Source organism: Poromitra crassiceps (assembly GCF_964638095.1).
Source record: "Poromitra crassiceps genome assembly, chromosome: 5".
NCBI lineage: Eukaryota > Metazoa > Chordata > Actinopteri > Beryciformes > Melamphaidae > Poromitra > Poromitra crassiceps.
Genome location: NC_139642.1, coordinates 20000811 through 20010810, shown reverse-complemented (window position 1 = coordinate 20010810; position 10000 = coordinate 20000811). Strand labels below are relative to the sequence as shown.

General features: G+C 47.6%; 1 protein-coding gene across 1 annotated transcript in view; it reads left to right on the top strand.

The window, feature by feature from the left end:
* Positions 1–3227: 3227 nt before the first annotated feature.
* Positions 3228–10000, top strand: part of LOC310776372 (endothelin-converting enzyme-like 1) — a gene marked incomplete at both ends in the record, with an annotated part of 8215 nt that continues 1442 nt past the window's right edge. Inside the window, 5 exons of the mRNA XM_083636569.1 lie at positions 3228–3572; positions 5637–6113; positions 6671–6739; positions 8435–8545; positions 8733–8829. Of these exons, the coding sequence (XP_083492695.1) occupies positions 3228–3572; positions 5637–6113; positions 6671–6739; positions 8435–8545; positions 8733–8829 (1099 nt within the window). The remainder of the gene's footprint in view (positions 3573–5636; positions 6114–6670; positions 6740–8434; positions 8546–8732; positions 8830–10000) is intronic.

Below are 10000 nucleotides of genomic sequence, written 5' to 3'. Positions count from 1 at the left end.
TTTTTCCTCTTTGACTTGATTTGTGCATAGCGGGTGGACCCCTTGATTTGTATCAGTGATAAGAGGCAGCGCGCGCTCTCCCAGAGCGCCTGGCTGCTGGTTGCTGCAAGTTGTAAACAGGAGGTTTGACAGTTGACAGCTGAGAGCCCGGTTTCTGTCAGCTGACCAGAACAGAGCCGGCTTCTCTCAGGAGAGGGAATCTCCGAAACGAAAATTCTCTCTCTCTCTCTCTCTCTCTCTCTCTCTCTCTCTCTCTCTCTCTCTCTCTCTCTCTCTCTCTCTCTGTGTCAGTCTCTCTCTGTGTCAAAGGCCGGGCTCGTGCACGAGCGAGGGAAATCTCCTCTTTCTCGCCGAGAAGAGCCTGATGACGCGAGGTTAAAAAATCTCCGAAACGAAAATCAAATTTGTAAATAAGAGTTATTTTTGATAAACTGAGCACACAGGGGTGATTTAAATACTTACTTTGACCGACTCAATTTTTTTCTCAAGTTCCAAAATTGTCATATTAACCCTTAACGGGGGTATAGAGCTCAAACTGCTCTCCTGATAACACTGATGAAACTATGGCGCATTGATATGAACGGTGAACAGACCATTTAGCTAGGTGTCCATTATCACTGTACAATATCACTTTTTAATGGACACCTTGCAGCCAATCAGAATCGAGTATTCACCCAGACCATGGTATAAGTATCGTTAAAAGAGCCTAGTGACGCAAGCCTGGTTATCACAGCACAGCACAATAGGACAAACCCCCTGCTCTCAACATGCTCATGTAATCACAATGCGAGATCTCTCCACGTTATTCCCTTGTCCAACTTGCCATATACCCCGCCATGAAATCTGTTTTTAATTTTCGTTTCTCCCTTTTTCGTGATTCATGTCAAAAGTTGGAGTGCACCTCTGCTTTTTCCTCTCGAGCGCAGCGCAGAGCTGCAGCGCGGCCGCAGAACATTCTCCCCCTCCCTCCTCCTCCTCAGACCCTGGCTGCTCACCCTACAGTACAGGGAAACAGCCTCCTGCCTGGGGGGCTTTGTAGCCCTCACAAAACAACAAACAAACACAAACAAAAATTGCTGGTGTGCGATTTTTCTGCACAATCAGTGTCTGAAATTGGGTACAGGATTGCGGGAATCCCGCATCTGTTTGCGTGAACCGCTGCAACGACTGGACAAGCCACTTGTCACAGACAGGCGGGCAGAGCGTCAGTGCAGCAGCAGCAGCTGAGGAGTAGCCTATAAATCGGAGGTGTCACTTCGCCTGCCTTCTCCTCCCCGTCAAAAGTGAACCAGCAAAATACATTTTAGGCTGCTGCTTTAGTTTAGCTTCCCTCTTTTTTGTTTATGTTTGACATCTGCTAGACACTAGGTGCATGAGTGAAAAAGGGGCACAGAAGAGTCCTCCTCTCTCTCTTCTCTCTGCACATCAAAGTGGTTGAGTGGTTCTCAATGTGGGGTCCGGTGACCACCAGTGGTCCTTGAGAGGATTCCCGCATTCTCTGCTGTCTTTCAACCTAATATGGAATTCTGGACAAAATCATATCTAGGCTACATTAAAAAAAAAAAAAAAAAAAAAGATTTGCATCTGAGAGACCAAATCTCATCATATGGGGGTCCATTGCCCCAATGTGAACTAAATTAGGGCTCCTTAGTATGAAAAAGGTTGGGAATGATTTACAGCAACACAATGCCATTTCCTTCCTTTTATGATTATAGTGGCGTTTATTGATAGTATTGTGTTACATCACCACATGGCCATCTTGGCAGGAAAATAACAGGCGATTGTAATCAATTAACAGGTGATTAACAGGTCAAGTGACACAAACAGCCAATGAGCTGTGTGTATTGTAGCGCCATATTGGTAGGAGAATGCTTGTGACATCATGGGAATAGGCTTGGAGTTGTGAGGAGCCGGGAAAGGGTACAGGGGGAGTAGGGGAGTAACTATCTTGAAATCCTATAGTCTTTGGGTACAACGTGACGTCAGGTTGTACCAAATCTCCCATTCATTTGAGGGCAAAAAAAAGCAGTGTTCAACCCATAGAGGGCACTTATGTGGCTGAAAATGATACAAATGGTAAAATGGCAACAGTTTGGTCTCAATGTGGAAATTTTGACCAGAATTATTCACACACCACCCCCAAAGTCATATATATTGGTTAAAAGCTGGGCGAAAAAAGTGTTTTGGGGTTTAGTCCTGCTTTAAGAATGTGTGGAGTGCAGGCGCCAGAGTGGGCGTGACTTTGGCTCTCTATTCCCTTTCACTCTCTTCACCCCTCCCTGACCTCATTACTATTTATATCAACAGGTGACCCCTCCCTGACCTCATTACTATTTATATCAACAGGTGACCCCTCCATGACCTCATTACTATTTATATCAACAGGTGACCCCTCCCTGACCTCATTGCTATTTATATCAACAGGTGACCCCTCCCTGACCTCATTGCTATTTATATCAACAGGTGACCCCTCCCTGACCTCATTGCTATTTATATCAACAGGTGACCCCTCCCTGACCTCATTCCTATTTATATCAACAGGTGACCCCTCCCTGACCTCATTGCTATTTATATCAACAGGTGACCCCTCCCTGACCTCATTGCTATTTATATCAACAGGTGACCCCTCCCTGACCTCATTGCTATTTATATCAACAGGTGACCCCTCCCTGACCTCATTGCTATTTATATCAACAGGTGACCCCTCCCTGACCTCATTGCTATTTATATCAACAGGTGACCCCTCCCTGACCTCATTGCTATTTATATCAACAGGTGACCCCTCCATGACCTCATTGCTATTTATATCAACAGGTGACCCCTCCATGACCTCATTGCTATTTATATCAACAGGTGACCCCTCCATGACCTCATTGCTATTTATATCAACAGGTGACCCCTCCATGACCTCATTGCTATTTATATCAACAGGTGGGCGGTTGCAGCGAGTGAAGAGAGGAGCACCTCTGAATGGAGAGAGAGGTACCAGAGAGAAAGAGGATGAGAGAGAGGAGGCAGGACCCAAGAGGTAACACATGATGCACCACATCATTTGAACTTCACTCCCCCTTGTGCCCTCTAGAGGGCTCCCTCCCTTTGTCTCAGCACAAGCAGACCACGGCTGTACTGTGAATACACAAATCCCTCCTCTCACACTCCTTCCTCCCTATAGACCTCTGCTAGTGACCCCTCACCTACTGTAGTAACAGCAACTACAGCCTGTTGCCATGGAGAAGACCTACTCCCTAACCGCCCACTACGACGACTTCCAGGAAGTCAAGTACGGCGGGCGCTACAACACCGACGTGCTCAGCAACGGCATGACCCTCCACCTGGGCGGCAGCCTGGACCGCCACGTGGGCCGCGGCCGCAGCGGGAGCGGGCCGGGCGGGAAAAGCCGAGATCTGAGCGGCCTCGGCACCAACGGAGGAGGGCGCCCCCTATGGAGCCGGAGGGAGATCTGCCTGCTGTCGGCGCTGGTGTTCGCCGCCGGGATGTGCGTCATCCTGGGCAGCATGCTGACTCTCAAGTACCTCTCCCTGGAGGCCCAGCAGGACCCACACTGCCAGCAGGTAGGGAACAACCCTTTACCGGTTTCATGAGAAACCCTGACTACATTCCTCATGCTTAGTATTATTACTGTTTCAAATTGTAGTTTTCATTAAAACTGTGTTGAGCGCTTTGAAAGATACAATAAACGGTCCATCATCAACCAGATGATCAAAGTTAGCAACAGTCTGCCACACGCAGGCGGAGTAGGGATGCATCGATTATTTTTTTTGATGTAAGATTATAGTCTGAGAAAAAACCACGATTATCACGGTTTCACGATTATTTATAGACGTATAAAAATCACATGAGCATTCTTTGAACAGAGGTTTTATTGTATTGTCCATGCATTGTTTAAAGGTTGCTGTCTTTTGAAAGGTAAATAAAGGCAAATATTTGTCCAAAATGATAAATAAAATAAACAAAGTCTGACTGTAATATTTATGACAGTAGATCTCTTTGGAACAAAACATAGTCAGGCAGGTGTATTATTTTTCTACATTTCTTTTGGATCACCTGAGTAGAGAACTTGTAAAACCTGGTGGAAAAACAGATCTAACTTATCTTTTAGTGTAAATGTTGATTAACTGTTAGTGACCTCTTATGAGAAATATATGAATGTGGATACACTTGAGTGTTATCATCAACTGTGTCATCCTCATCCATGCCTATTAGTTTGATTATTATTCATTTTTAATCATCTAACGTTATGCAGGTGTTGTAGAAGGTTGGAGGTGTTGGAGCCCTTAGCTGCGACTGCGACTTCGGCAGGTTTTGCAGATTGGGGAGCCGTCATCTTTAACAACACCCTGGGTGTCCTTTTTGTAACCGAAATGCTGCCATACCGATTACTTTAGACATGTTTTGGGGGGGAAGAGATCATCTCTTTGAGTTGCTTGTGGTCTCTCAGGCTCTGCCATTACGTTAGCTGTAATGCTAGCGTAGGCAAGGGAGGCAAGGGAGTTATCTAACGCTAGTTAGATAACTAACTAGCGTTACGTCGTTACATCGATGGCCGTTCAGTAAACAAATTAAGAGGCCACGGAGACCACAGTTCGTGTCAGGCGACTGTCGCATCGCGCACGTCTCTGAAAAGTTTATGTTTGGCTGACGTCCATGGCTATGCTATTGGGAGCATAGCAGACTGGTGGGAGAGCTGTGTTTTGTGCACCCGCTAAAATAGTCCGTGCGGAAACGAAGCGAGAGGCCGGTTCCTCTCGTTCCAGCGCTGTCTGCGCCGCATGGGAGTTCAAACTGACGGACTTATTTTGACAAACAAAACACCCGGTGTTACGGAGCCTCTGCGGTTATATAACCGTGACGTTTGAAATCGCGGTTAATAGTCAAACCGGTTAACCCCTGCATCCCTAAGGCGGAGCCCACATTTTCAATATCAACCTTGGTGAAATGATTTCAGTAAGTGGACAGTATCAGTACTTTTTGAACATTGTCAGAACAACAACACCACGACAATACTGAGAACTAACTTTTGGTTCCTATTCACCTTATGTTCAGACGCGGGGGTGGGCCAAATTCTTCCGGGTCATGTTAACACTTCCGGCGGTCACGCGCCAAATATGAAAGAACGTCATGAAGAAGAGAGTTGTTTTTGTAGCGGACAGTGAAGGGGGTGAAACAAAGAACGTAGCCTACTACTTTGAGCTCGGTACACAGCAAGAAAGCGAGTATCCACTGTTAGCCAGGTCAGATAACGTTATCGTCGACAATGACGAGCACTTTCTTGTAAAACATACCTGGACTCCAACAAAGAAAGCTTCAGATGGTTTTCTCTCCTCCGAGCGCTCGAGCCACTTACGTCTATAAGACCTGCAGACGTTAACGTAATTCCCTGGAATGCGAGAATTAACGAGCCAGTTACATGGCGTTGCATTCTTAGACATTGCCGTTTGCTTTTATTTGGTATGTTACATACAATTGGCAAAATGATGAGTTAGATGATATTGGAGCAGCCAGCCATTTTATTTTTTATTCTTTTTTAGCCGAAGTCGTCACACGACCACACAACCGGGTCAAATGGGCGTGGCTACATAAGGTGAATAATCATGATGTCAAATTGTTTCTGGCAGGACTGCCAGCGCAAGCGCTCTCTGCTGCGGGCGGCGCGCTTCGTCCAGGCCAACATCGACCCGACCATCCGGCCCTGCCAGGACTTCTACTCCTTCGCCTGCGGGGGCTGGCTGAGACGCCACGGCATCCCGGAGGACAAGCTCAGCTACGGTATCATCACCGCCATCGGGGAGCACAACGAGGAGAAGCTGCGGCGCCTCCTGCTGGAGCCCGTACGGAGGCGCGGGCCCGACTCGGCCGAACGCAAGGTGAAGGAGTTCTACCGATCCTGCGTGGACATCCAGGAGATCGACAAGCTGGGCTCCGACCCCATGACCGAGGTGATCGGACACTGCGGGGGCTGGGACCTGGTGTCTGACTCGAGGGCAGACTTCAACGAGCTGCTGGGGGTGACCCAGGGTGTGTACAGCACCGCCGTGTTCTTCTCCCTCACCGTCAACGTGGACGACAAGAACTCCTCCAGGAACGCTATCAGGGTGAGAGAGAGTGCCTGTCTGTGAACGTGTGTGTGTGTGTGTGTGTGTGTGTGTGTGTGTGTGTGTGTGTGTGTGTTTGTTTGTGAGCACATGGGTGTGTTCCTGTGTGTGAGTGTTAGGGCTTTTGACTCGTTAAATTGTGATGGGATTTTGAATGCTAAATACGTTTGTATGTCTCAGGAATTTAATGATTTAATGTGTGGAAATATGCAATACATGACAAAGTAGTGTATGAGAATGTGCAGACGATCATTCAATCGGTTTGAACCAGATCAATAGCTTTATTATCCCAGTTTGGCTCAAATGATGGCGTAATGAGTGGTGTCCCCTGCCCCTTGTGGCTCCGTTTGGAAGGGCAAGGGGCACTCAAAAACAAGAGGGAGGGGTAAAAATAAGAAATGGGATGTATTAACTCTATTCTCATGTTTAACATGATTTTGTGATGTGGATTGTGTGTATGTGTGTGTGTGTGTGTGTGTGTGTGTGTGTGTGTGTGTGTGTGTGTGTGTGTGTGTGTGTGTGTGTGTGCGTGCGTGCGTGTGTGTGTGTGTGTACAGATTGATCAGGAGGGGCTCACACTACCTGAGAGAAGTCTTTACTTGGGACAGGATGAGGAAAGTGTGAAGGTAAATGCTTCTTTCACTCTTTTAACTCCTCTCTTCTCCTCTCCTCCTCTCTCGTTCCTTCTCTCCCTTCATCCCTCTCCTCTCCTTCCTTCTCTCCCTTCTTCACTACATCCTCCCTTCTGTCCATGGGTGCGCCAGGTTGTCTTTTAAAATGGGGGAACCAACCCGAGAAGATAAATATTGCAAAATTAAATTGTAATTTAAAACTAATTTCCTGCAGATTGTACACCACTTAACCTCTTGGTTCACGCCAAGAAACAGCCCCTGCATTAGTCGATTGGTTATATTGATCGTTAGATGGAAAACTGATGAAAACTAAAAACAAAGTACTCTGTGGAAGTCTAAGTCAGTTTCCACCACTGAACATGTGACTGTTTGTAACGTGAGTATCCACAACACAAAAGCCAAAACACGACCAAACATGCCACAATAACGTCCGCTAATCCGCCCAGAATCCTTCCCGGCCGTCTCGAGGCTGATCTGGCTGATCAATTGTCCAGGTTGCCGTTTTTAAGTGACTTTTATCAGCTAACGTTACAAAGTAACCAACACCTCTGCTGTTTTAGCAGGCAGCTGCTGGGCGCGTGTGAGTACGGTGCACACACGCCAGCTCGAGCACATGTTGCCTGCAGTTACTCTAACGGCCACCAGTGTCAGTAAGACCTCAAAGTTACGGAGTGGACCTTCAAATTAGGGATGTTCATTTTGAAAATTTTCCAAAATCGATAATTGGTGAAAATTAACGATCAATTATCGATTATCGATCATATTAATACTTAGAAAATTTTCAATATTTTTTTTTTTTTTTACAAAATGAATGCCTATGGCAGAAAATACAAAAGACAATGTGTTCTCCTCAATGAACTCTTTATTTCAATGTGTCTCCTCTCCAACACTGCTGTCCCCGGCGCATGCCGGTGTGAATTTCACATGTTTAAAACAGTTTTGTTGGCACAAAGGCCCGTGCCCAGCCAGAAAACTAGAGACTATATGAAGCTCCACCTCACGTTAGTCGGCTGTGCAATGGAGTGGGGTGAGGAGGAACGAATTCCACCCAAACCTAGTCCCAAAAAAAAAAAAAAAAAAAAAAATTAATAATTAAAAAATCGATCCAAATGCCACAGGATCGATTCCAATCCTTAACGATCAATTATCGATTTTCGATAATTGATGAACATCCCTACTTCAAATTACGTGTTTTTATCAGTTGCTGAAATAGCAAAATATCATTGATACGGGTTAGGGTTGGGCTGCTTAAATATAATGTCTTGATTGCGGGGATGGTATGAGATGAGTTTATTTTTAAAAAGACAAAAAGTAGTGTAGCAAAACCATCACTTTGCTCCCCCTAATTGAATAATGCTCCACTTTCTCAGGCGCCTTGCCTCTGTCCTTTCCTCCATCTGTCCCTCCTCTTCTCCTCTTCTTTCTCTTTGTCCTCCTCCCCTCCTTCCTCCTCTTCTCCTCCTCCTCCCCTCTCTCCTCCTCTCTCATCCTCCCCTCCTCCTCTCCTCTCCTCCCTCCCATCTGTGCCTCTATCAATCCACTCGTCTCTCTCCTCTCTGTCGATCCACCTGTTTTGCTGGTGTCCCCCGCTGTGCTTCTGTTATCCTGTCCACTTTGTCACATGTCACCTAATGGCTACTGGCTCCTCCTCCTGTCCATTAGTGATGATGTCATCGTCTCCCTGCACAGATCTTGGCGGCCTACAAGGCGTTGATGGAGCGCCTGCTGAGCATGCTGGGAGCTCACAACGCCACACAGAAGTCCAAGGAGATTCTACAGCTGGAGACCCGCCTGGCCAATGTGAGTGATGGAGAGAGAGAGACACAGAGAGAGAGAGAGAGAGAGAGAGAGAGAGACAGAGAGAGAGAGAGAGAGAGAGAGAGAGTGTGTGTGTGTGTGTGTGTGTGTGTGTGTTGTAGTGTGTGTGTGTGTGTGTGTGTGTGTGTGTGTGTTGCAGTGTGTAACATGTCCTCCACCCTCTCTCCAGATCACTGTGTCAGAGTATGAAGACCAAAGAAAAGACATCAGCACCATGTACAACCGCATGAGCCTCAAACAGCTACAGCGCCTCGCTCCCAGTGTGAGTACACACACACACACACGCACACGCACACGCACACACACACACACACACACACACGCACACACACACACACACACACACACACACACACACACACACACAGAGTGAACACACACACACACACACACACAGACAGGTACAGAGCGAACACACACACACACACACAGACAGGCACACACACAGGCACAAACGGATCACTCAGTCACAGCCTTCAGTCAAGGCAACTTCATTTCTACTGCCACTGCATGCTGTGTGTACTGTAATTTCCACTGTCATGATGTGCATCATCAAGTGTGTGTGAGTGTGTGTGTGTGTGTGTGTGTGTGTGTGTGTGTGCGTGTGCGTGTGCGTGCGCGTGTGTGCGCGTGTGTGTGCGTGCGTGCGTGCGTGCGTGTGTGCGCGTGCGTGCGTGTGTGTGCGCGCGCGTGTGTGTGTGTGTGTGTGTAATATTCTGGGTAGAAGCAGACTTGATGGATTAAGATTTGAACTCCAGCCGAGCATTTGAAGGAGTGTGACGAGTGTGTGAGCGTGCTGAGGGAGAGCAAGAGGGTGGGCTGAGGGGTGGTTCCATACTGGTGAAATGCCACACACACAGACACACACACACACACACACACACGCACGCACGCACGCACAGACACACACACACACACACGCACGCACGCACGCACAGACACACGCACGCACGCACGCACGTACGCATGCACGCACGCACACACACACACACACACACACACACACACACACACACACGCACGCACGCACGCACGCACGCACAGACACACACACACACACACACACACATACACAGAGGCTTCCGTGGTTCAGAGAAGCTGTCTGCCCTGCAGGCGTAGACGGGGGGAGATGGAGGGAGGGAATGAAAAAGGGAGGTGGAGAGAAGACGAGAACTGAGAGGGAGAGACGGGGGGACAGGAGGAGGGGGAGGGTATAACTGTCTTTCACATCCATTCCAGATAGAACCCTAACCTGCCTAATCTCAACCAAGTGGTTTTAGTTGTTAACCTAGTGAACCAACATGGTGGCATTTTCAAATGACTGGACGTGACCAGCGGTGTTGCGTTCAGACGTTGTGGAAGTTCTGCTCGACTACAGTGCACCTCCACCTACAGTGCACCTCCACCTACAGTGCACCTCCAACAAGAAGAAGAAAG